This window comes from Ostrea edulis, chromosome 5 (genome assembly GCF_947568905.1).
Source record: "Ostrea edulis chromosome 5, xbOstEdul1.1, whole genome shotgun sequence".
NCBI lineage: Eukaryota > Metazoa > Mollusca > Bivalvia > Ostreida > Ostreidae > Ostrea > Ostrea edulis.
In genome coordinates this window covers 76,301,786-76,329,285 of record NC_079168.1, presented here as the reverse complement: position 1 = coordinate 76,329,285, position 27,500 = coordinate 76,301,786, and the positions used below count along the sequence as shown (strand labels likewise).

General features: G+C 36.0%; 2 protein-coding genes across 3 annotated transcripts in view; both read left to right on the top strand.

Annotated features, from left to right (window-relative positions):
• Positions 1 to 16,616, top strand: part of LOC130046472 (uncharacterized) — a 62,557-nt gene extending 45,941 nt beyond the window's left edge. The window contains exons 2-15 of one of the 2 annotated variants that reach the window (XM_056166252.1): positions 425 to 541; positions 1,805 to 1,882; positions 3,352 to 3,479; positions 8,416 to 8,502; positions 10,067 to 10,159; positions 10,276 to 10,389; positions 12,250 to 12,442; positions 12,764 to 12,907; positions 13,317 to 13,402; positions 14,257 to 14,327; positions 15,148 to 15,248; positions 15,369 to 15,785; positions 15,904 to 16,039; positions 16,182 to 16,616. In XM_056166252.1, the coding sequence (XP_056022227.1) occupies positions 425 to 541; positions 1,805 to 1,882; positions 3,352 to 3,479; positions 8,416 to 8,502; positions 10,067 to 10,159; positions 10,276 to 10,389; positions 12,250 to 12,442; positions 12,764 to 12,907; positions 13,317 to 13,402; positions 14,257 to 14,327; positions 15,148 to 15,248; positions 15,369 to 15,785; positions 15,904 to 16,039; positions 16,182 to 16,263 (1,847 nt within the window). In that variant the 3' untranslated portion in view covers positions 16,264 to 16,616. The remainder of the gene's footprint in view (positions 1 to 424; positions 542 to 1,804; positions 1,883 to 3,351; positions 3,480 to 8,415; positions 8,503 to 10,066; positions 10,160 to 10,275; positions 10,390 to 12,249; positions 12,443 to 12,763; positions 12,908 to 13,316; positions 13,403 to 14,256; positions 14,328 to 15,147; positions 15,249 to 15,368; positions 15,786 to 15,903; positions 16,040 to 16,181) is intronic. The other variant, XM_056166250.1, reaches the window with a different exon arrangement.
• A 6,775-nt stretch (positions 16,617 to 23,391) lies between these two features.
• LOC130055015 (uncharacterized) overlaps positions 23,392 to 27,500 on the top strand; it is a 24,684-nt gene continuing 20,575 nt past the window's right edge. The window contains exon 1 of the mRNA XM_056166164.1: positions 23,392 to 23,528. The gene's annotated coding sequence lies outside the window, so the exon portion shown is untranslated. The remainder of the gene's footprint in view (positions 23,529 to 27,500) is intronic.

Sequence of the window (27,500 nt, the reverse complement as noted above, 5' to 3'; positions counted from 1 at the left end):
AGTTTTTAAATCAAGGCAACCTACTGACAAACAAGTTGATAGTACAGGGGTTTCAACAGTCTCGATTGAAGTCAACATTTCGCAAATTCTATGGTCGTTATAACGATCTAGTTCGTCAATACAGCATATCATTGGGTCAAATGCTGTCTGATGTGTTTCATACCGATTGTTAGGCCGTTCGTGGCACAATGATTTTGACTACGGATAACTCCGCTTACCTGTTCAGGATATAGGGCTCACAGCGGGTGTGACCGGTCGACAGAGGATGTTTACTCCTCCTAGGCACCTGATCCCACCTCTGGTGTGTTCAGGGGTCCGTGTTTGCGCAACTATATATTCTGTATTGTTTATAGGAGTTATGAGATTAATCACCGTTCGTTTTCTTTACCTTTCATTTCTTTTTATATTTTAATTTATTTTGTAGAGTTTGTACAGCATAGACCACGCCTTGATGAAAATGTTTCTGTAATAGTCTGTGGAGAGGAAACTAAATTTCTTCACTATTACTCAAACCAATATGCTGAAATTAAACAGAGCATAGGTAATATTCGGATAAAGAATAAAAAGAAACACTAACTGCATTTTATTTGCATTCATTTCTTATTTTTTCAAGAATATGCATTCGTACATATACAGTGCATAACACTCACAAAAACGTATGTTTGGAATGGCTCGAACTTTCGAGTACATTGTATCTGGAACGAGGAGGCATACGATTGTGAAGCGAGATACAGTGGATGTAATTCTTTTATCGCATATCATATTACCGGTATCCATTTTTTGGTTTCTGGTTTTAAAACAAAATTCGTATAACTTTTTACATAGTTCTGATATTGAAGATGTTTTCTATTCTAACTGAAAAACACGTCATTGATAGTCACTTACCGAGGAAAATTGAGTAGAGTAAAGATTTCTTTTCTATCTTTTGTTCATTTGTTGCATTTCATTCAATTTGCATTCCTCCTACAAACAAATACTTTTAACGCCCCTGATGTGGAATCATGATAGCTAAGCCCCTTTCACACATTCACAGATGAGACGCCGGATCATTCCGTATCGTCAATCCGTGATGGTCCGTGACAATCTGTCATCACCGTGTACAAACTGTACATTCATCCGTCGTCGTCCGGGACCATCCGATTTGGTCAAGTAAATCCAGGGAACAAATTTAAACCTTTTTTATTCGCCGGATCTTCCCGGAAGAAAATTTTCCGTATTGATCCGTGTTAGTTCCGTGAACCTTGGTGTATCAACCTAAAGGTCCATGTACCCACAGAAATATCCACGTGAAGTTCTGGGTCCTACGTGTAAGAAACTTTTCTGCAGATAAACATGGATGTCAACGGATTGTCCCCGGAAACTACACGGACAGCCATGATAAACGCATGGGACCCTGATAATCCGTTGACATTTGTGAATCTCCGTGAAATAACCGTGGAAGGACCGGCAGAAACCGTTATCTTTCGCACGTTCCGTGATCATGCCGTGCCGGCAACGACTGGGATTTTGTCCGGCGACGTACGGGTGGCTACCGTAGAGAAACCGACTTTTACGTGCTTACATCCTGATAAGACTGTTGTACACAATGCCCGTATGAATCTTGATATAGATATAGTATGTCTCTTATAATGACTGGGAATTCCAACAGAAATGAAAGTAGAATGTAATTATAAGAAATAACTCTCCTCATGAAAAGTTTGCTGTCATGAAGCGTTGCAGTTCAAATCCTCATGTATTTTTAAAATGAAAAGTATAACGTTTACTGTATTGAGCCTCTGTTTTGCTTTTTATAATTCCCGTGTAGATGAACTGGAATGTTCCGGACCATCTCCCTTGACTGCTGCCTTCCTGTTAGCTCTTGGTGGACTAGTCGGAGGAGCAGGTATTATTTCAATTACGTATATAACAAACTAATAATTCACCTCTTTGACAAACGGGATGATTTCAGCTTCTCCATCGTCAAATTCCGATATTTGTATATAATTCCAATGTTATTTATTAAAATTGTTTTGATTGGACAAAAATAAAGCTGAATAAGAGTTTACACATCAATAAATCCGAAAACGCGATGTATTCATACACGCCTGAAAACAAATAACATAGTGCGGGGAAACTATTCAAATTTTTGCAATTGTTAATAAAGTGAATGAATTGGAATTATAAGAATCAAACATTCTTTTTGAAGAATTTATCGATGTGTAAACTCCGGACATTTTACTCACAAACTTAACATAAAAGTGCTTCACACTTTTATTCAGTTTGTGAGTAAAATGTCCGGAGTTTACACATCGATAAATTCTTCAAAAAGAATGTTTAATCCTTTAATAAATACTCCATTATCACATGCAACTGGTGTTTAGGTATCTCAATTGATTCAATACGCAAGAGCATGTTTTGGGTATGATTGCTTTTTAAATGGAGATTGACTAATGACAAATATGTTGATGTTGCAGGCGTTTCAACAATTTCGTGTAAAGTCTGCATCTTGCAAATCCTGTGGTCATTTCAATGATCTAATTTACAAAATACAAGCCCCACGTATCGCTTGATCGAATACTGTCTGAAGTGTTTCAAATCAACTGTTCTTTAAAAATACTGATTTCATCTACGGTTGACTCCGTTTACCTGATCAAGATATAGGGCTAATAGCGGGTGTGACCTGTCAACAGGGGATGATTACTCCTCTGAGGCACCTGATCCCACCTCTGGTATGCCCAGCGGTCCATGTTTCCCTTCTCTTGTATTATTTATATGATTTGTGAGATTGATCACTGTTCGTTATCTACACTTATTCCAGAAAATTGTAGATTAAGTGATCTATACGAAAGCTAAATAAACGAGTTTCATTCAAATGTTCACTGACACCGATATTTATTGTATTAATTGAGTACATACTGAAACACATATACACATCCGGTCAAAGTCAGGAATGGATGACCAGCTCATTGGTTCCTACATTACAGTTTTAGCAGTATGTCAGAATTATATCTACATAATATGTTGGATGTGAGTGTTTGTAAGATGAACTATGTCTATAAAATTGAAGCTACATCTTACACCAGACCCATTAAAGACTTACTCGTGCATTCCCTAGTAGTTGTTTTCACTTTAATATCAGTTGTCACATACTATACCTGACCTGTAACATATCTGATCCCACCTCTGATGTGTCTAGGGGTCCCTGTTTGCCCAACTCTCTATTTTGTTTTGCTTATAGGAGTTATGAGATGGATCACTGTGCGTTATCCTCACCTATATAGGAGTTATGAGATTGATCACTGTTCGTTATCCTCACCTGTATAGGAGTTATGAGATTGTTAACTGTTCGTTATTTTCACCTTTCATTTACAGCTTACAGCTTGCATGTTGGAGACTTCATTTTGCATCCCAGAGTAGTCGTTTTCACTGACGGCAAACCAACGGACTTCAGGAACTTAAACGCCTTTGACAGCGAGGCGGATTTAACACCCAATGATGGTGTAAGCATTCTTCACCGAAAATTGCAAAACATTTTTCTCTCGTAAAGATAAAGACAATGTTGTAATAAAAATGATAGAAGTAATGCAATGAATAATCAATGAAAACATTTATCCTAAGCCTTAGATGATCTTTTCCTTAAAATAAAAGACACATTGGTTTTAATGGTCACCTGAATATCACACAACTTAGACCATCAATTATTAGTATTGTGTTTTGTATGTTGAGGGTGTGTTTTTCTTCAACTCCGAGAACTTAAAATGATAGCTTGTAACAGCATTGTCTTTCTTTGTAAAGTTCGTTATTACAACTGTAATATATAAGAACTTAGCATTAATTCCACTTTTGGTAATCGTACTTATACTCCAACTCTCCTTTCAAAACATGAAATTATTCAAACTCATGCTTCAATTTTAGACAAATTTAATATCCCAGTCAATGGGTCGAATGAATAAGAGTTACCGTATATATACTGGATTTTTAAAGTACATAAAATCCCTTACAAAGATACATGGCTGGATCCAGTAAGTGTTCTACCAAACCCCTATCTTTGCTCCTCACGAAAATATTAACAGCTGTGATGGAGAAACTGCAAACTTACCGTGCGACTTCATCTGCCAGAAGTGGTCTAAATTAAATGGAGATTCTTAAAAATTCTAAAGAACTTTTAGTAAACTTTAAATCGCGAAACTTTTCTCAAATCAACTGCATCAAAACGTATGACTTTTCAACACTATACACGACTATCCTTCACCATAAATTAAAGACTAGACTTTTTGACATCATAGACAGTTGCTTCTTCAACAATAATGGAAAACGGAAATATTCATATCTATTATATCACTGGTCGTTATCTTCACCTTTCATCTAGTGATCAGTCATCCAAAAATTACTTTGTTAAACACCACTCTGATTCCACGCACACGTACTTTGAAGTTGAAATAAAAAACATTAGTTCCTGATTGACAATATCTTTGTGATCTTTGGTGAACAGGTCTTCCAATAGTCTGTTGGAATTCCCATGGGCACGATTCATCCTCCTTTGTTAGCTGACCCGTTTTTATATTCATATCAAGCAGAATTTCTTGAAAAAACTTCTACTCGAGAAGACATTTCTTGCTGTGGCCTTCAATTCAACATTTAGATATATCGACGACGTTTCATCTATTAACAATAATAACTTTCATTCGTATTTCGATTCGATATATCACTTGAACTCGAAGTAAGACACCACAGAGTCGTCCACTTTTGCATCATACTTAGATATTTTATTGAAAGTAGATATTAATGGCAAACTAACAACTCAACTTTATGACAAATGAGATATAATTTCAACTTCTCCATAGTCAACTTCCCATATTTATGTAGCAATATTCCATTATTAACTGCATATGGTGTTTATATCTCTCAACTGATTCGATACACAAGAACTTAATCTGCGTATAGTCAGTTTTTAAATTGAAGCAAGCAACAGACAAACAAGTTAATGGTACAGGGTTTCAGCAGTCTCGTTTAAAGTCAGCATTTCGCAAATTATATGGTCGTTATAACGATCTGATTTACCGATACAACCTATCATTGGGTCAAATGCTGTCTGACGTGTTTCATACCGTTCTTGGCACACTGATTATGAGTACGGATAACTCCGTTTACCTGATAAAGGTATAGGCTCACAACGGGTGTGACCGGGGATGCTTACTGCTCCTAGGCACCTGATTCCTGATTTGTCAAGGGGTCCATGTTTGTCCTACTATCTATTTTTTGCTTATAGGAGCTATGAGATTGATCACTGTTATCTTCATCTCTCACGTAATTCTTCTGAACTTTCGTTCCATGTACTAAACGCCCTTAATATCTCCCATTTACTTAATCATGACACATAATTATTTCCTTTTGAAGTTCAAACCACGATTGTTTCAATTGTAAATATCTGTACAAAATCATCAAACAGTATTGGTAAGGAAATTTGGAAACAAGCTAAAACAACTTTTAAAAAAGAGAAATGACCTTCATTCAGGGCCATGACACACAGTCCGATTATTAACATTTTGCAAAGCATGAGATAAGTTTTCAAGAGTAAAGAGTATATTTAAATATGTAGTGCATTTTCAGTTTGAGTCATAGCACTACAAGCTGGGATAGGGCTATATAACCAACGTTCTTACATAGGCATTGCGCCTGCTGCCAAATCCTACGTATGTATGCATTTACAACTATGCACCCTGGATGTGTAGTAGATGTTAGGAGTAAGAGAGAGATATTCAAATATTTGATGCATATTCAGGATGTAGTCTCCTGCTAAAGGGACTATAAGTTTCACAATCTTGGTAGAAGCATTCTGATCATAGTCACTACACATATAGTTATTGTCCTATTGCGCAGGAATAAAGAGGATTTTCATCGATTCAAATAGCCAAATTTTCGCAATAGCACCGTCATGATACCTTAGCCCTGCCCTAATCAAAGAACTTCATAATTTTGGTAGATGGCTATATGCTCAATATAACTATACACATCATTTGTTCCCTGTATGGTAACTTTCAAAATTTCAAATAATGAAAGCATTTTCACTATATGATCTATATAGCCGCGTTCTTAGGTATAAATTTCTGATCAACAATTTTGGTAGAGACTGTCCAAGTATAACTATGCACCCACATTTATGCTAGATGTTCAGCAGTGAAGATGTCTAAAAATTGTACCAATTTATAAAGTTTTGAGTCTTTTCTAGAAGGCCTCCAAAGGACAGGGAATTCTTAAGGTTTAGTTTCTTTACCAAAAGATAACCTGCTATTTTGTTGACAATTGGCTATGCATTTTCTAAGATAAGGTAAGAAATGTACAAAAGTTAACGACGGACGACGAACTACAAATATAACTAGTTCTAATTGTAACGGGGACCGTTACATATGTTCCCCAAACCTCCCCCAATTAAAAAGTGATGTCCTTGTGAATCTATAGCAAAAATTATTTTATTTTAGCCTTTAATTACATGTAGTACGTTCAATATAGTCATTTCAGTACCAAGAGATGAAAGAAAGCGTTGCACGTGCATACACGCGCACACGTGTATGATTCCGAATTTTTGTTGATGTCGTTCAACAAATATTTGTATCATATATCCACAGTATGAATTTCATAACGTTTCCACCATATATAAGGAAGTTATAGCGATTTTAAAATCGTCCAATCAGAATTCAGCACACGTGCATGCACGTGCTGAGCAGTAATTCTAACTACAGCAATTTGTAAGGCGTGCCAAGACACATCTAAACCCCTAATATCAATAGAATTTGATGAAAAACAAAAACGCTATCGTCCTTTGAAAATTGAACATTTGAAAAACGTTGAACGCGCATGCGTGTGCGCGTTGACATTTTTTGTTACACCAATATATAGATACACATATTGTCTACGTATACTGTGAATATCATCTCATTCGCTTCATCAATAAGATAGTTACATACGTTTTAGTATTATCCAATCAAAATGAAGCGCACGTGCATGCGCGTGCAAATTGGTAATTTTGACCAAGCAAATCCGTTAAGGGTCTCAATATCTACCTATGATATGAATATCAAGCCATTTCAATAAACAACAAAAAAGTTAGACTGATTCCAAAGTTAGTGTACAAATTTTGTAATGCATGTGCACCCGCATGCGTGCGCGTGCAGACAAAATAACAATTATTTTTCATATCTACAAATGATATACTACCATCCTATTTAGGCTTCATATCGATCCCTTTAATATTCTAATTTTCCATTTTTTGTACTAAAATTGCAGTGCACGTGCCTGCGCATGCATGCACGTCCAGACAAAATGACTATACTATGCACATCTACAAACGCTATACTATTATCCTGGAAAGTTTCATATCGATCCCTTTTGTAGTTTCTGAGATAACTACCGGACAAAAAAGTACCGGAGAAAAAGAATAATAACGAGCTATAACTGTGTTGGGATGCCAACACAAATGTCTCCGAACACCTCCCCATGTCAGAAATGCTTTTTGATGCCAGATATGCACTCAGGATCCTCAAAAAACCCTAGAAACTAAATTTGCTTGAAATCCGATGGACTTGTTTGTTGTGTTTTGAAACATTTGAAAATAGATTGGAAGGGAATACTGATGCTAGAAATGAACTGTGGACCCTCCATTTACCCCAGAACCCAAATGTTGTAGATATTTTAACACTTTGAAATATTTTGGCATATGGCGGCCATTTTGAAAATGGCGGCTCAAAAAAAATTTGATGGTGGAAATGGACTGGCTCCAAAAAAAAATTGATGGTGGAAATGGACTTGGGGTCACTAAATTACCCTTGAAATAGAATTTGGTTGAAATCCGACAACATTGAGTTTTTGACGTTTTTTGGCCGCCATCTTGAAACCGCGGCCATTTTAAAAATTTGAAAAGTTGATTGCACCCCTCCTAGTGACCCCCTATCAGCTCACAAAGTTTGAAGTGGATCTGTCTAAGCACTTTCACAAAATCGCGCGGACAAATTTCTCACTAAAGAAGAGGAATAATAAGAAAAAGAAGAAGAAAATAATAATAATAAGAAGAAGAATAAGTAACGGAACAAAAACAATATGTCTCCGACACTTTGTGTTCGGAGACATAATAATAATAATAAGAAGAAGAAGAAACAGAGTAAAAACAATATGTTCCCAAACGTTGTTTGGGGAACATAATTACCTGTAATGGTAGATAGTAATCCCGAAGATAGCAATACCGGTAAATCGTCTGACCTAACTCGCTAACATTAGAACAGGGTGTGCATCATATATGATGATTTTTTTAGCCATTCTACTCCAAAAATGGCTTTTAAATAACCGTTTCCGTATATTCATCATTTTGTTCTCGTCTCTCTTTCATATTTGCCAATTTATGCATACTGGGGAGTAAATAATGAAAAATTTCTCTTTATACAGCAAATAGCAACCCTCTGTTCACATACCTATCGAATAGGAGTACAGCATCCGATTTTCTGCTTTCCAGTCGGAGAAAACCCCAATTACGTAAGTAATGTGACATGCAGTCATTACATACAATACGAGGATCAATAAAATTGTGATTTCTAGTATTTTTCATGCGCTATGCAAATGACGTCAAAATAGCACATCGTTCCCCGTCTACGTCCCTTGCAGAATTTTGTTTCAAATCTTTCTATCCACATGTATTGTTGTAAATATGTAAATATAAGCTCATGTTTGATGAGCTTTCCCTAAGAAATCTACTTATTGTTTCTTCCGTAGGCTTTCTCCCACTACTTTTGATTTTTGATCTAAGGAATACTTAAGCAAAATACAAATAAATTAACCGGGTGATCGTTTATTTCAATCACACATACAAATATACATGCGTCTGCAGAACTGTGGCTCTCTGGGAAAGATTGGAATAAACCACAGATCTGTAGATATATCCATTTTAAAAACACAACTTTTTTCTCCGCACGATTTGAGTCTTTTATCGCTGCCTCAAACTTTTCATTTCAAAGATCCCTAAAATACATTCCCATTTCGCAAGATATGCCGTCGAGCATTCATTGAAGCCTGAGGCGAACCGAAGACTCACAAATTCAATAGATTTCGCTTATCTGTTGATAGGTTGTCCACTGTTTGTAAATTAAAAACAAAACAAATTGAATATATATATATCTATATATGTGTGTATATATATATAAATAGGGGTAACTGGTCAAATACGAAAGAGATATGAATGTACAATGACTCATTCTGTCATTCATGTACAGAAAATATGTAAATTTGGGTGTTTAGTATACCAAACTTGCGGACCAAAAAGCTTTAACTAAGTAATTGCTACATCTAACTTTGTGAGAGATAGCCGTCCTTACAACTTTGATGAGAATATAATATGATGTAACATATACGATCGTTATTTATCATCACTATGCTATTTTCTCGTCACTTGAAATTATATATGTTCCATTTTACTAGTGTTATCTAAACAGAGTAACTTGACAGGGAAGAGTTCAGTGACCTTGATCTTTGCGAGTTTCAAATACATTTACTAGGTGTTGTAATCAAGGATAAGGAAAGATGCAATCACCAGTTAAATTCACATTTTGTCTTCAATACACAATGCTGTCTGACGTGTTTCATACCCTTTGTTATACCGTTCTTGAAACTGATTTTGAATACGGAGACCTCCGTTTACCTGATCGTGATATAGGACTCACGATGGGTGTGACCGGTCGACAGGGGATGTTTCCTCCTCCTACGCACCTGATCCTACCTCTGGTATGTCCAGGGGTCCGTGTTTGTCCAACTATCTAATTTGTACTGCTTATAGGAGTTATGAAATTGATCACTGTTCGTTATATTCACCTTTCACACTGTACACCTAGTGGTGTAGTGTCAAGGTGAATTATTTGCATACACACTAATTGGATTCGAAACCTCTAAGGGAGACTACAACGCGATCAAAATTGAAACAGTAAATGAAATTCATTGCTATGAAACTATTGATGATTTTTTATGCGTTTGTCCGATTTGTGTACATTAATGAAATAGATATTTGAGATACATGTTATTTTTCTTGTGACGCCCATTTATATTGCAGGATTTATTGCACACAATATCGTCGCTGTCTAATGGAGGAAAGGTTTTGGAGATTAGTAAAGCAAAGTGTTTTGGACGTTACATTATCCACCATGTAACTTTCTATTTTATTCATATGTCAATATGTTATTGCATTGTTATCCAGTCTTTACGTGTTTCTGAACTTTAGGATTAGCGATCAAAAGTTAAAACTTAAACATATTATTACAGGTAGCAGCGGATTGTATTTCAAAGGCAGGAAATGAGAAAATGATTGAAAGACAAAACTTGAGATTTGTCGCTGATCTCGTAATTCCTAATGAGACATATGATGAGGACGATTTGGTATTCCATTTTTATACCATTTTCATGCCATCGTTATATCACTTAGCATTTCATTTTAATATCACTCAGTATTTCATTTTTATGCCCTTTTAGTATTAATGTTTTTTCTTTTATACCCTTGTAGTATTTCTTTTATATACACTTGTAGTATTTCTTTTATATACCCGTGCGGTGTTTCTTCTTTATGCCCTTTTAGTATATTATTTTTAGACCCCTTTATTATTTCTATTTTCGTAACCTTTCAGCAGTTTTTAAAACCCTTTTAGTATTTCTTCTCAATACCCATTTAGCATTCCATTTTAGTATTTCTTTTTCATATTCTTTTAGTATTACTTTATTTTATTTTAGTACTCAATATATGTGTATTTGTTTTAGCCTTTTAGTTTTTCTTTTGTAAAATACTTTTCAGTATTCTATTTCTTTTTTTATAGAGTTTTTTTAGTATTTCTTTTATTCATACCCTTGTAGTATTCTATTTTTTATGACCCCCCAACCCAATCAAAGAAGTGGGGCATATTGATTTGCACCTCTCGGTCGGTATGTCGGTCAGTCGGTCGGTCGGTAGACCACATGTTTTCCTCTTGATATCTTGAGAACCATTCACTTGATCGTAATGATATTTCCTATGTGCGTTGGTTATGATTAGAAGAGGACCCCTATTGTTTTTTAGGTCAAAAGATGGTCAAAGGTCAAGGGTCAATCTACTCTGAACATAAAAGACACTGTCCGCTCAATATCTTGAGAACCCTTTGCTTCACAGACATGAAACTTGGTACACTCAACAAGTAGGTGACCCCTATTTTGATGTCATATGGTCAAAGGCCAAGGGTCAAACTGGACATAGGAATATATTGACCCTCAATGTTTAGAGAACTCTTTGTTTGACATATATTAAACTTCGTACACTGGTACATCTTCAGGAGAACATAACCAAGATTGATTTTGAGGTCACGTGGTCAAAGGTCCAGGGTTAAAATAGACATAAGAAGATACTGACCACAACTTGTTTCTCAGTAGCCTGTCTCGATCTAAAAACTGATCATACGGAGAACAAGTTCTTAATTGTGTATCGAATCAGTTGAGAAACATAAACACCATATGCAAGTGATAACGGAATATTGCTACATAAATACGGGAAACCGAAGGCAACCCGCTTTTCACATAGCACAACCGCTAGTTTGCAGTGAGCATCCATGATCAACAAAATATCGAAGCTTCAGGCAAACGAAAATATGAATGAAAATAATTATTCTTATAAATAAAACTTTGGTAATATATCTAAATATTGAGTTGGAGGCCACTGTAAGAGATTTTCTCTTTTTATGTAAAAGCTCTTGAATATGGTCTACTTCGTGAAAATAAAAAAACAAGTCAACTAATAAAGGAGCACAATACGAGCCCAAGGGAATTCCAACCAACTGAGCATCAAAGACTACGAAGATATATTGTATACTAGTATTATTTAGGGTTGCAATATCTTAAAGGTCGCATTATCTTATTAGATCAAAATCCAACAAAATTCCATTATTTCATTCATACTGTGTGAAATTCTTGTACTTTAATTCTTTATACAGTCACATTTACACTTCTTTGATGATATATAGATACGCACTAGATTGATGATAAGTACTGCGATTGTCAAATTACATTTAACATTAAATGAATGCTACAGTGCGTAATTACAAATAGAGTTACAGGGATATGATTTTGACCCGGTTAGCTTTCCATAGTTTTCAGTCAATATTGAGAATATGATTAGGAGCACTTTCTGTGGTTTACTTTTACCTGAACAATGATTAAACTATATAGAGCTTGCTGTCATCAGGATGGATATTGCTTGATGAAATGTATAATTTTCAGGATATCATATACGAGTTGATACAAAATAGAGAAAGAATTCTCAGAACTCAAAATAAAATGGATGAAGACGTTTTTAAAGAAAAATATTCCACTGTCCCCAGTCTTGGTACAAGAGTCTGCCGTGGCCCCCACTGGAGATTTCAGAACCAAGACAACAGGGGAAATGGAACTATAGTTGGACACGGGGATATAGGTAATTCAACAGTACACATGGAATAAGTGAAAGACGTGCAGTACAAGGCAAGTAAAAGTGCATCGTAAGGCAAAGTCACACAGTACAAGGTATACAAAGACACATTGTACATCAAGTCATATGCAAACAATGCAAGGGATGTCAAAGACACACAACTAAAGGTAGGTCAAAACGTTGACATTCTTAGTGCAATATATCGATGTACCTTTAGAATGCTTTGTAATTAAAAATATGAACTTTTGTTATTTGCTTAAATTGTGTCCATCTTAGATGATAATACAGAAATGTGCAAAACCAATATTGTTTTGTTTTTGTTGACAGCTGGTGTTGTTCTTGTGGAATGGGATACTGGGGAGCGGTATGTCTACAACTACGGAATAAACGAAGTATATGATATTGTGGTTTGTGAGGAACCAAGAACTTCTATTGATGGTTTTGTTGCTGTTGGGTGTTTTGTAAAGAGGGGCAAGTATTTTATTAGAAAAATTAAATGGCGAGTAGATCATATTCACGACAACTGTCGTCATTCAAGAGAAATAACAGATCGTAATACTGGATGATTTCACAACACAAAGGAAAAATAAATATCAGCGATAATTTTCTTGTCTTTTCAAATCTAATTGCTGATTTGTAGATCGAGATTCAAGTAGGACAGGTCTTTTTTAAAATGTTTTAGGCTACTTTAGACTAAAACTTCATTTATTCAATAACTGAGGCAAATTTGGAAATTTTCACTATCTAAATTATATTGTGTATAACCTCTACTTTTCATTTGTAAGTGCGTTGTTTTGTGTGTTATTTCTCTTTGAATTAATTCATTTGCAATCTATAAAGTCTTGTTAAACAAAATGTTAACCTTTCTTATTTCTATAAGGCCCTGACTGGAAATGGGAAGAACAGGACGGCGGGAAGGGTTCTATAGGAACAGCTTACCGAGTGATGGATAACGCCAGCGTTTACGTTAGTTTTCTATGTTTTGTCTATGTTAGCTCATTGATAACGCCAGCGTTTACGTTAGTTTTCTATGCTTTGTCTATGTTAGCTCATTGATAACGCCAGCGTTTATGTTAGTTTTCTATGTTTTGTCTATGTTAGCTCATTGATAACGCTAGCGTTTACGTTAGTTTTCTATGCTTTGTCTATGTTAGTTCATTGATAACGCCAGCGTTTACGTTAGTTTTCTATGCTTTGTCTATGTTAGCTCATTGATAACGCTAGCGTTTACGTTAGTTTTCTATGCTTTGTCTTTGTTAGTTCATTGATAACGCCAGCGTTTACGTTAGTTTTCTATGCTTTGCCTATGTTAGCTCATTGATAACGCCAGCGTTTACGTTAGTTTTCTATGCTTTGTCTATGTTAGCTCATTGATAACGCCAGCGTTTACGTTAGTTTTCTAGGCTAAGGGCAACATGTACATGTTTTGTCTATAATATATATCCAACGATCAAGAACCCTGACTTTTGAATAATCATTCGGATGTGCATTTTGAATTATTTGTGGGAGATGTACATGTAATCACTGAAGCCGTAAGCGTCATGCTTAAGTCAAAGATTGTGGTACTTCATCTGATGACGTCTCTACTCAGTGAAACATTCTCCAAGGAGACGTACGACAAATAAATCAAACAGTTTGCCAATGGTTACATTAATTATTAAAGTTGTCATATATTACATATTCCAACACACGCTATCTATAATGATGTCTATGGTTTGTAACTTGTTAGAAGTTATAAATGTATGTGAATTGCAAAAAAAAGTACCAATATGTAGTGAAAAAGTTTGTTTTAAATAACATTGTTGTTCGCCTGACTTCAGGTTCGATGGCCCTGTGGACGAATGGGTAACTACAGATTCGGATACGACGGAAAATACGACATTGAAGTTTGGTACATGTATATCAAGTTATCGCTTGTATATTTATTTCTATCGCGTTTAAAATGTTGAATAGCTAACCTTCGAGTGATTTACAGCTAATTTACTATTGACATACTCTTACCTGTAAATTGACTTGCATCACATTTATAAGTTGAAATAGCTTTACATGTAAATCAACTGGCATCATTCTTATAAGTTGAAATAGGCTGACCTGTAGATTGATTTGTATTGCATTTAAAGTAAGTTAAAATACATTAAGTTAGAAAAAATCACCTGTTGCATGTAATTGCGTCCCGTGAGGATCCGAGTGAAAAGGTCCTTAATGTACCCCATGCTTGTCGTAAGAGACAACTAAATGGGCCGGTACTACGGATGACACTAAAAACCGAGGTCCCGTGCCACAGCAGTTGAGACACGCTAAAGATACTTTTCTGCTTAAATGCCATGAGCGCCGAGCATAGGCTTAAATTTTGGAGCCCTTCACGGGCAATGGTGACGTCTCAATGAGCGAAAAATTCTCGAGTGAAACTTTAACAATATATTACCAACTTGTTTGATTTGCATCACGTTTACGATTCAAAATATATTACCTGTAGATTGATTTGTAGTACGACCTTTATAAGTCAAAATAAGTTACATGTTGATCATTTGCATCACGATTTCAAATCCTTTTTATAAATATAAAAAAAATAATCAGTTGCTTGATTTACTTCATGTTTATAAGTCGAAAAAACTTGTAGATTGATTTGTAGTACCACATACTTGTTAGATAAGTTACATGTTGATCGATTGCATCACGAGTTCAAATTGAATTATCCTTATTCGTTGCAGCGACCCATTTTCCCCGGACGTGAAGAAAGCTGTAACAGAACAACGGCGTACATCAGGAATGTCTGATTCACTCCACGGTCTTCCTTCAACTGATTTAACGGGTTCGTGATCTGAAATGTACCTTCAATGATTAACACAATAAAATACCATAAAAACAGCGCCTTCGTTTAGACAAATATCTACTTCCCTACAAATATGTATGGATATCTGACAATTTACAGGTGATTGTGCTGCGAAGGGATCACACTACAATAAACCCAATAAAAGACATGGAAATAAAGATGATACGGAAACTTCAGCATGTATTACTGAAAAATCAGACCTTTGTTCAAATGATGACATGTTACATAATGAAGCTAGAGTTGATTCAACTGAAACCAAAGATTTCTACAGATCTAAATTAAACATACGAACGGGCCAAGGAGCGAGTACTGTTAGGACAAATGCGATTGACTCTAGTTCGGAACCCCGTTCTCCTATCGAAGTCGATGATTTACAAACTGATTCTATAAACAATCTTAGTCCAAACAATGCTTTACAGACTGGAGAAGTGGGGCGTTCTGTGGATATTACAAAACCCGTTAGTCCAAATGAATTTCAAAACACATTGCATGTTATACAAAACAATGCCACTGGAGGTAAGCAAGCAACAGTTTCTAATTATGGAAATAAAATTCATAAAATCGAACCAATACCAAGCAAAGAAATAGATTCCGCCGCTACTGCAAAACATGAGTTCTAAAATCTTTTCCACAGATTCTAGTCGGTGCTGGCAGTGGAGGGACTCTCTAGGCCTCTGGGTAGACTATCCTGATCATGTAAATGATTTCATCAACCACAGGCTTCAACAGCATCCTCAGGCCACGGTTGTCATTAATCTTAGCGATCAAAGGTGAGAGTAGCGTTAAAATGTAGAAAAGTGTTAAAGTTAGTGCACGAGAAACACTGTATATTAAAGAGACGTTAGATATTTATTTTATATGTTGTATAATACCTGCACGGTTTCGTCTTAATTCTAGCATTTCAAACTTTAGTTTCAGACTTGTAGCATCCAGAATGATTCAGATCAACACAAACACAAAGGAGACACACCGAGTTAGATGGAAGAATACGTAGAAGCTGTTTGGTACTGTAAAGGATCAACACCAGTAGTGGAACAAAGAGTGTCATTAAACATATTGTAGAATTATCACTTTGGGGGTGTCGATGAGTCCAGGTTACTAGTTGTGTACTTTGATTCTATGATACCAAAATATTTCTATTTGCTAAAAAACAAATCTATGGATCTGTTAGTATTGAATGGGGGAAAATAAATCGCGGTGGTAATTTTCGCTATATTCGTGGTCTTGACAAACCCGCGAATGTAAGAAACTGTGAATATTTTTATTATTCTTTAATAAACAATGTGTTTAAAATGGAGAGGAAGCTTATAATGATTAAAATCCGCGAATTTATGAACCCGAAAATGTGTCTAAAATGTAAAAAAAAAAAAAAAAAAAAAAAAAAAAAAAAAAAAAAACGCGATAATTACAACCCGTAAAATTATTCCCCTATACAGTATTTTATTTATTCTTTTAACGACAATTGTTAGGATTTTTCACAAATAAAAATCAAATCGAAATTTCTATTATTATGAATATATTTTATGGCATTGAATGTAATTCCTTTTTACAATTTCTCAATAAACAGTAGGGAAACTTTATGTAGAGTTACCGGTATATAGGGAGGGGTAGTATATTTCCATTTTTCGACATCAGAAAATTTACGACCCGTTACTTTTTAAAGAAATTGTATTATTTTACTTATGACAAAACTCAGTCACAAAATATATATCAACTCATGCATTTATTTTTACGTTTGTGTTACGTGTCCTCAAGAACATAGGATACCCAAAAACGAATTTGTAAATGAATTTTGTGAAATTATTGTAAATATTTTAATTTTGCTTAAAATCCTATATTTATTACAAAAAATGCCTATGAAACCACATTTATTTTTGCGAGTTTTACAAATTTATACTTGAAAAATTCAAAAGCTTTTAATAGTTGCATTTCATGAATTAATGGTCGACTTACATTGTCATCCTACCTATGGTGTGTCCAGGGTTCCGTGTTTCCCCAACTATTTATTTTGTAATACTTATGAGATTGATCACTGTTCGTTATCTTCACCTTTCACTGTTGTTTGATCAAATGATTTTAAAAAATTCCACGTAAACACCCCAAAATCCTACGTCCTTTGATGAGTTCAAAATCTTGGATATCATATAACCTTAAAAGACGGCGGGTATGACTGGTAGACGGGGGTGCTGACTACATTTCAGTGTATTTGGTACATGACAATATCTAGCAGCCCAAAATTCTTTCCGTAAAATGGATAGTAATTTACACTCTAAGATGAAGTGGTATATTCGTCGGCTAATTTACCAGTAAATATGGCAAATAGTTTCGCCTTTTATAAATCCCTTATAAACTGAAGGATTATGTGCACCTTTTCGTTCCAAGTTGTAGGTTTGATGTACGTTTTCAAATCTAGTATGCGAGTTGCCTCAAATCACTTTCCTTTATACACCATACTGCCCAAGAAATGCATTTTATTCACAGATATTTCACATGTGTATTTAAGCAGTGGATGAGCAGAATTTGCTATAGCGAATAAATCATGGCCGGATTTCTTTTCCTTCACCATGAAACATAATAGAATAAAGTCATTGACATGATAACGCACGTGGTACGTTATGCGATGTTTACCTGGAAATTTGTTTGTAATTTACTTGTTATCTGATGTAGTCGGATATCGCATACAGATGGGGAGCATTTAGACCCTTATAACACATCCAAATATCTGTTTATAAACTTTTGAATTAAATTTAAAAGTATTATTTCCCAAAATTAATCTGAGGAGAAGGCTCAGATCGCCAGTGAATGATGTATTTATTGCATAGACAGATTTGTCCGATTTACTGTAGCATGTTTCTACTGTAGTCATTAATTCCTCAAATTGCATGTGCCTAGGGGGAGGAACCATCCCCTGTCTACCGGTCACACACGCCGTGAGCTCTATATCTTGATCAGGTAAACGGAGTTATCCGTAGTCAAAATCAGTGTGCCAAGAACGGCCTAATAATCGATATGAAACACGTCAGACAGCATTTGACACAATGATAAGTTTGAAACCATGCAGCTAATACGGTCCAAAGAAATACGAGATGTTATACTGATGTCGCGTAATTTGTGTCTGATCCATACGAAAGTAAACTGGTGACGTCATAACTATACATCGATTGATTGATTGTATATTGTTTAACGTCCCTCTCGTCACCAATGCCGGAGAAGGGCTACAAAATTTAGGCCTATGCTCGGCGCTCAGTGGCGTAGCTTGGGGAAGATAAATATGGAAGCAGAAAGGGCAGGGGGTTTGGAGGCCGCCCTAAGGCCCCCAAATGGGTCCAGGGCAAAGCCATGGTGGTGGCCCAGAGGGCGAATCCCCCGAAAGCTGGTGCATTCTAGACAATTAAGAAAGGTATTTTCAAAGTCTCCAATACACATTTTGTTTAATTATAAACAAAGGCACATGGGGTAAGGACGCAATATCCCTCTGCATTTTGGAACGAATATATTGTTTTTGGTTCGGATTACATCATGTTATAGATATGACGTCATTTCAAAGACCCGGAGTCCGAGCCTTAGGAGTGTCATGTAAATAACGAGTAAATGTGGAGTTTTTAATTGATTACAGTTGTACGACTTTTATGACAATATTTCTGCCATTTTTCGGCAAAGGGGCAAAACATATACCATGGGAGATATGGAATATATATGTGAAACACTGATCATTTATTGATATTATGGGGGTATGTTGATTTCATTCATTGACAATTTTGTTTAGCGGAAAGAGACCAAACATTTGATTTAGCATGTTGATCCGATTCTCCTCTGTCACATACTGAAATAAAACTGCAAAAGTAACACACTATACACCGCAAACTTCTAAAGCTTATTATACACCGTGTAAAATGTCTTAACTAAGCGTACACGACAAATGCTGCTAATATCGTCTATTTTGAAACCTTTCAAAGAAAGCTTTAAAACATCAGTGTAAATTATCAAACATTGATGGTTTCGTGTTTAGATGTTTAATAATAATTATTTCTTAAAGCGGTAGGATTCCAGTAGCACGTTTGATAAGCTACGGATATTTTACATGATCACCAGTTAGAGCAATGTTTAAATCCTGGCCTGGGGTACTGTATTATTTTTGCATTTTCTATTAAGGTGCATTCGTGACAGTCATGTAATAACCTCATATGGAAGGGCATATTGTCATGGTGTTATGAACCAAATGTATTATGTACATGTACCCTCCCTCTGCGTATGACGTATTCTAAAGTTTGTGCAATATACGTGCATAAATGGAGTATGACTTGCCTTAACACAACCGTGCGAATGATGGATTCTGGAAATCACGCATTCTCACCCCCGTGAATGTTCTGGTGAAAAGCGAAGATAACGAACACTGATCAATCTCATAACTCCTATATAAGCAATGCAAAATAGAGAGTTGGGCAAACACGGACCCCTGCATATACCAGAGGTAGGATCAGGTGCCTAGGAGGAATAAGCACCCCCTGTCGACCGGTCACACCCGCCGTGAGCCTTATATCTTGGTCAGGTAAACGGAGTTATCCGCAGTCAAAATAAGTGTGCCAAGAACGGCCTAACTATCGGTATGAAAAACGTCGGACAGCATTGGACCCAATGACAAGTTGTATTGGCAAACTAGATTGTTATAACGACCATAGAATTTGCGAAATGATTACTTAAACGCCTGCACCATCAACGTGTTTGTCAGTAGGCTGCTTCATTTTAAAAACAAACTCTTTCGTATCACCATGTGCAAGATGATAATGGAATATTACAACATAAATATGGGAAGTTGACGATGGAGACGTTGGTGTGATGGATTGAGTTGGCAAAGGTTACGAAAGATTGAGATTCGATAGTTGGCCCAATTCAGTGATATCTTTGAAACAAAACCAGCCTGGAGGTCAAGGACATAAGGATCAGTAAATTGTAATCTAGATTTCACAACGAATATATTGGCTTAAGATGTTGTCATATCACAGGCATTGTCGGCCATTAATTATTAGATCCAGTGAGCTACACATCCCGCAACACATGCCCGCTTTCTCGATATTTGAACCTAATTGTGGTCCGATGAACCAGTCTGATCCAAGCCTGTTTAATGCATCAGCATTGCCTTGAAATGATAACACCTGTGAATATGAACATGACTTTATTGATGCTTCAAAAGGTACAACAGCACAATTTACACGATACAACATATGGAATGGAACAAGGCTTGTAAGTGGAAGAAAAGGCCGCAATTTTTGTGGGGGACAGGGGGATACATACAATTGTACCAAGACAGTATGGGCACAAAGGAGGCCGAGTGTAAGCACAAGTGCCTGATCCGAACGATTACCGCGTTCTGGACCAGTGTAAGTGGGACCGCCCTTCTCCCTGTCTCCAGCGCCACCTGGTTTTACATTTACCAGACTGTGGCCTCCATCCGCTTGAACGAGGTCGAGGTGGGACCAGCCTTGGCAGGCCATGACCCACGATTGTTACCATATTTGCACAACTACAGATTTGTTACTTTGAGCCACGCTCCCTGCCTTGCATGCAGGGTGGGGAGACCGCCAGGTTATGGGGCCACTTGATCCCAGCCTACACTACAGTATCCCCAGTCCCCGTCCCCCAAACCCTGAATTACGACAATAAAGTATACTTTGTGTTGGGGGTTAGCTGTGATAATTAATTTATCCCATAGAAGCAAAAAAAATTAATAATGTATATCCCCTACAAAAATGGTTTTGACAAGAACTTGTTTGAGGCATTGACAGGTAGCTATGACATTCATAGTACGCGTTTGCATGGTATGGCTTGCGTTCCATTCTTCTCGGCTAGGATGGGCACACGTCACGTGGTTTTCTGCAATGTAAAAAAAGAAAGAAAGAAGCAAAGTAGATAGTGGAATTATGCCCTAATAATATAATGGGTGAGTGGGTTGGGGAAAAAACGTCCTTCTTGTTCGGTGGATTTTGAAAAAGAGAGCGACATCCGGGGACTGTTTGTTGTGAATTAACTCGTGTCGTAGCATAGTCGTACCCTAACGTAGTCGTAAGGTAATACCATTGTAGTATAATTGTTAAGAGCTCCCAGGGTGACAGCCCGGGTAGAAACCTGTACTAAATTAATAGTTGACTATTTGATATCAAATCAAATAATCTTGATTAAACTAAAGTTAATAGATGAATATACGTTGGTAAACTTTTCACGGGTATAATAATCCTTCTGTATTTATCAAAATCATCAGAATTTATCTTGATTGGTGTGATTTTGTATTGGCTAGTAATGATAAATAGTACCGCCTAGGGAAGTTTACCTGTATTCCACGGTCAGGTGATGTCTACGGTGAGTAGTTTTAAAGCATAATTAAGATTTTTTTACACGTTCAAACTATCTTCATTCATGTTTCAATACTATGTATAATGTCTGGGTTTTTGATTATGATCTGTTTGAATGACCTGAGAGAGAGAGAGAGAGAGAGAGAGAGAGAGAGAGAGAGAGAGAGAGAGAGAGAGAGGATTTATATATCATATGATCTCCTGTTTTGTTGGTTGCAATGTTCAGAGGGCGTGTCTCATAGATAAATATTTATATTTTTGTAAAATCGCATTTTCCTCTATGAACCAACCAATTTCAGCGCGCGACACAATCCGTTCACATCGACTATGAACGGATTATGAACTAGCTTAAATCACGCGACTGAGAGAGCGTAATGATTTTAAAAAAAATAGAACATCTGTTACAAAGATCTCGCAGGTCACACCCTTGGATTAAGATTGTAAACTTACGTGGATTATCATCCCAATCTTGCTGTCTCCTACCTCCAAAATACAGTGCACCTTGCAATGTTGATAAAAGGCAGGACGAGACGAAGTGTGACGTCATATCTATGTGTTGACGTACGTCACAATAACTACTGTGACAGAGGATAGGAGTTCGTTTTATGCAACAAAATAGAAGCAATGTAAACAAACGGTGTTTTAGTACATAAATATATATATAAGAAATGAACATCACTTTTGAGTTGTTCATGGTCAATATGAACGGATTTGGATTTGAGGCAAATTTTCTGTGAATCGCTAACGCGATTCACAGAATTTGCATCAAATCCAAATCCGTTCATACTGACCATGAACAGCTCAAAAGTGATGTTTATTTCTTAATTATTGGTTTGATAATTGTGAATACAATGGTAGGGTTACTAAACCATTAAACTTGGAGTAGAGGTGTACTAAGAAATTTGGTAGGGGCAAAAATCTTTTGTTCGAAGTGTGGAACATGTACTATAGAGCACGCATTTAAGACTCAATCAGATACCTTGTTGTAAATGTAATTTTATGATAGCCGTTAAACGTCTCTGTACTATTTTTAAAAACATTCTAGAATGGGACGTAAAACAGTATATAGAAAACGAGTGGCATTATCAAAATGTATGAAAAGGTGTGAAAATAGCTGCAACTTTCAGTTTCCTTAGTACATCATGATCATACTTTTTGACCCCGTGAAAAGCAACACTTCTCGTGTTTAGCGCGTAAAATTCAATTCAAATAGGAAGTCCTTATTATGATATATGTTTGCGATTTATTTGTTGTAACACGTGCCATTGATCTCTTTAATATAATATCCCTTCAACAAAATATGCCATGCATGGTCTTTCACAACTTTTGTATTTATTACTGTCAAAAATATAATTATAAATCATTAATTTGTACTATTTTGTTTTCAATAAAATTTGAGGAATTTTATCTAGAATCAAGATGTTTATACATTGTACATTCTTCCTTATTATCGATGTCTGTTTACTCTAATCAATAAGTGTAGTATCTTCCTTGTCATCCATAGTGTCGAGATTATTGTAATTATCTAAACCATGATGCAGGTTTGTGTTTCTTTCTAATAGTAACGGTGAATATTTCAGTGATTAATTTTATAACTCCGTTTACCTGATCAGGACATAGGGCCCACGGTGGGTGTAACCGGTCGACAGGGGATGCTTACTCCTCCTAGGCAACTGATCCCACCTCTAGTGTGTCCAGGGGTTCGTGTTTGCCCAACTATATATTTTGTATTGCTTATAGGAGTTATGAGATTGATCACTGTTCGTTATCTTCACCTTTCATTTGTTTGTTTTTAACTTTAAAAAAAAATAAACCCCTTTTCTCTTCTTTCAGCAGTTCATGGAGACTTCTATCGAATGTACATGTATTACATGTCTGTGGTTCGCCTAGGCGCAGTTCGAAGCAGCAAAACGTATGTTTGAATTTTTAAATGTTGAAGACAGTCATTTATCAAGGGAATATTAAAATTTGACATTGAATAATCAATACTTTTGATCTGCCACTATTATCAATACTGTCCCCTGAGAATAAACAACGGCTACAAAAATATTATACAAACCAATGTGGAATAATTTGAATTCGTGTGAACCAAGCTTTGCGGATTGTGGAAATTGTATTGTTTCGTTGCGATGATTTCGTGGATATGGTTTCTGTAATTAAACAATTGTACGTTTCGTTTTGGTTTGAAATTTATGGAATACGCTTATCCACGAAATCCACGAAAATTGAGTCCCAATGAAATCCAATGAATCCACTTTATGCTACAAAGAACCAGATCAAAATAACTGTCTTTATTACCTAAGCATATTAAAATTTTTACAAAGAATAGTTGATCAACAACATCGTCTGCGTGAAGCTGAGGAAGTGCTTTATTAATGATCAACGAATGACTTGCTTATGCAATATGAAAACACTACGTTAGTGTTTTTTAAGCTAATCCGCATGCTTTAGGTGCCATAGTGCGGCACTCTTGCAATATCTTACATATATATCTGTGACATCATCGATAAATCTTTTTGAAAAGTACCAATGTGTTTTAAACACAAGACTAACGATAATGCATCTAGTCTTCAGAGTTTAACTTAATACGCAAGTCAACAGCAGGCTATACACAGGGTTGTGTTTTTTCGATCGATCGATATATAGCTTCGACTACAAATAACTCCTTACTACGAAAGCCCAGAAGGCTTATTCGAGATTCGAAATTCAAAATACGAGATTCGAAATTCAAAATACGAGATTCGAATTTCGAAATTCAAAATCCAAATTAACCAATCAAAATGTAGGTCACAATAGATTGAAGGTTAGAGGGTACATGCATGTAAACTTAAAATATGACAGGAAGCTTATTCTTCTAATATGTTTACCAAAGAACGAAACATTTCTTTTAAAACTATAAATGCTATGATGCATGCTTAGCATGCAGACAGGCCCGTAAAAAGCGGGAAAGGAGGCAGACAGAAGACTTGTTCCAGCTCCCACATATTAATTCTGCACTGTATGTGATAACCAGGTCAAATAATGACGAATAGACATCATGATATACCTTAAAGTGAAATCGTATATGAAGCCTATTGACCGATGATACCCCTCCAACAATTGATTCTAGTTTGATTTTTTCAGATATCTATATATAAACAATGGAGGAAATTCGAACCATGAATATATATTTATCTCGGATCTATGTTGTATCTTTTTACATTTTTTAGGCTCCGGGAAGCTTAACCACGTGCGTGATAACGGCAGAATACTAATCTATCCACGTTTTAAAAATTATCTTATGCACTGATTCATATTATATCAGCCTGTATTTTGTCTGTAATATAATAATAGTAGGGGTCTATACTATATCACCCCCTAATACTTATTAGGAAATGATATAGTATAGAACCCTATTATTACTATCACGGACAAAATTACCGACTCCTGAGATTATACATAGAACATGAATCAATGGGACCAGCTTTTTTTTTTTTAAACGTGGATAAATTAGTGTTCTGTGGTAATGACTAATGACGCACGTAGTGAAGCTTCCTGAAACATAAAAAATATATAAACATAAAATATAAAAAGAGACAACATAGATGGGAGAGAAATAATTATTCATGGTTCGAATTTCCTATATTATTTACACCCAGACGGATATAAAAAATAAACGAGTGAGGAAGATATTTGTACAGGCATCTGAAGTATGGACACTACTACCAACACCCCCCGCCTTCTGATTTTTTTTTCTGCGGCGATAAATTCTCCGAAATGTGTGGATTCCTTGTCGATCCCATCCCTATTTCGATTTATATATAATCGTTTCACGCATTTTGTAAGCTTTAAATAGAGATTGGCCTTCTACCGGTATAATAGAATACAATTTGTTATACCAGTAGAAGGCTAGGCCAATATCTAAAGCTTACAAAAAGCGTGAAACGATTATATAAATCGAAATTGGGATCTGATAGACAAGGAATCCACACATTTCAGAGAAATTATCGCCTAAAAAAAAATAAGAAAAAAGGGGATGGGTGTTGGTAGTAGTGTCGATACTTCCGGTGCCTGTGGATATTTTATCAAACACTAAAATGGGTGGTTTGTTCCCAGTTAGTTTTCCCATCCCCTCTCCCTTTTTGAAATTGCCGGCCGGCTACGGGTCTGATGGATAAACACTCGATAATCAATACCGGTAATTACATTATAATTTTCCCCTCATACATGTAGTTCACAGGTGCCCCCCCCCCCCGGACGAATAAGCTACATAAGTTGAGTTATAAGTATGCTTGTTGAACATCTCTTTCATGAATATCAACAATGTGTTGCATACCCAAAAAGTCCAAAATAAGCCCTTTTAATAAATTTATACCATCACTGGGTATTAAGGGCATTCAATAAAAAGGCTTATTTTGAATTATTTTGGCCTTTTGGGGAAGGCAAGACATTGTGACATGCATCAGAGAAATTTTGAACAAAAATAATTAAAGCAACTCAAGTAGGCTATTCGGGTGATGTTGGCGAGGAGGGGGGGGGGGTGAACCCATGCGTCTGTGTCATTGTTAACTCAAACGTGTACAGTTATCTTCATGCAAAATAAATTATAAGAATATGATCATTCAAGCTGGGAAGAAGATGGTATGCGGGTAAACCTATAGATTAATCTAAAATCAGAATCCATTGCTACGGGGTGTCATCAGTTAATTTTATTCATATAACCTTCGATTCCATTTCAATTAAAGTGAACTATTTGAGGTGTATTCGACCTGGTTCCACCCCCACCCACCCCACCCCCGCTTTCTATAAAACTGACTTTCTACAGGCCTGTTTGCATATAATGACATGATTATAATGTTAAAACATTGCCCATAATATGAATCAGTAGAATAAGATAATTTTCAAAACGTGGATAAAGTATTTTTCTGTCGTAATGACACATGTAGTTAAGCTTCCTGGACTTTAAAAAAAAGTAAAAAGAACAAAGGTCGGAGAGAAATATTTATTCATGGTTCGAATTTCCTCTATTGCTTATGGATAAGTACTTGACCCAAACACCCACAGCTGTCTGCATGCTAAGCATACATCATAACATTTATAGTTTTAAAAGAAATGTTTCGTTGTTTGGTAAATATATTAGAAGAATAAGCTTCCTGTATGGCAAGCCCTTTTACTATTTATTCGAAAAATAAGATATCTCTTTAAACCAGAGATATATCTCTATTGGTTAAAAAGATATCTCTGTAAGTTAGAGAGATATCGCTTTACGCTAGGGAGATATCTCTTTAACCAAAAGAGATATCTCTTTTGGTTAAAGATATATCTCTTTAAACAAATGAGATATCTCTTTACGCTTGGGAGATATATCTTTCTCTTTGAGAGATATCTCTCAGAGAGAAAGAGATATCTCTCAGAGAGAAAGAGATATCTCTCAGAGAGAAATAGATATCTCTCTACCGATGTAAAAAGAGATATCTCTTTAAGTTAGAGAGATATCTCTTTAAATTTTCAAAAAGAGATATCTCTTTAGATTTTCCCCCCGGTGATCATAATGACTTCTCCCTGTTGCATTGTCATTGAAATGATGTAACCCTATTTTTTAACCAAGTAAAATACTTCTAGTAAACAAATGGCGGGAAAGGTTAAAGAGGTGGTTGGGGGTAACATTGTCAAGTTACCGAGAGGCGAAATCTAGTCTAGCTCGCATATTTCATCAATTTATTGTCTTGGTTTTTTGTTACCTGTATACATTTCACATGCGGTAAAAGCAAAATCTTCCCACGTGATTGCAGCGATCAGGGTGTTGCTAAATCGCGGAACGGAAAACGGAATGGAACGGAATTTAAGAATTAGAATGATCAATGTTGGTAAAACAACAGTAAAAATCCGGGGGGGGGGGGGTTGA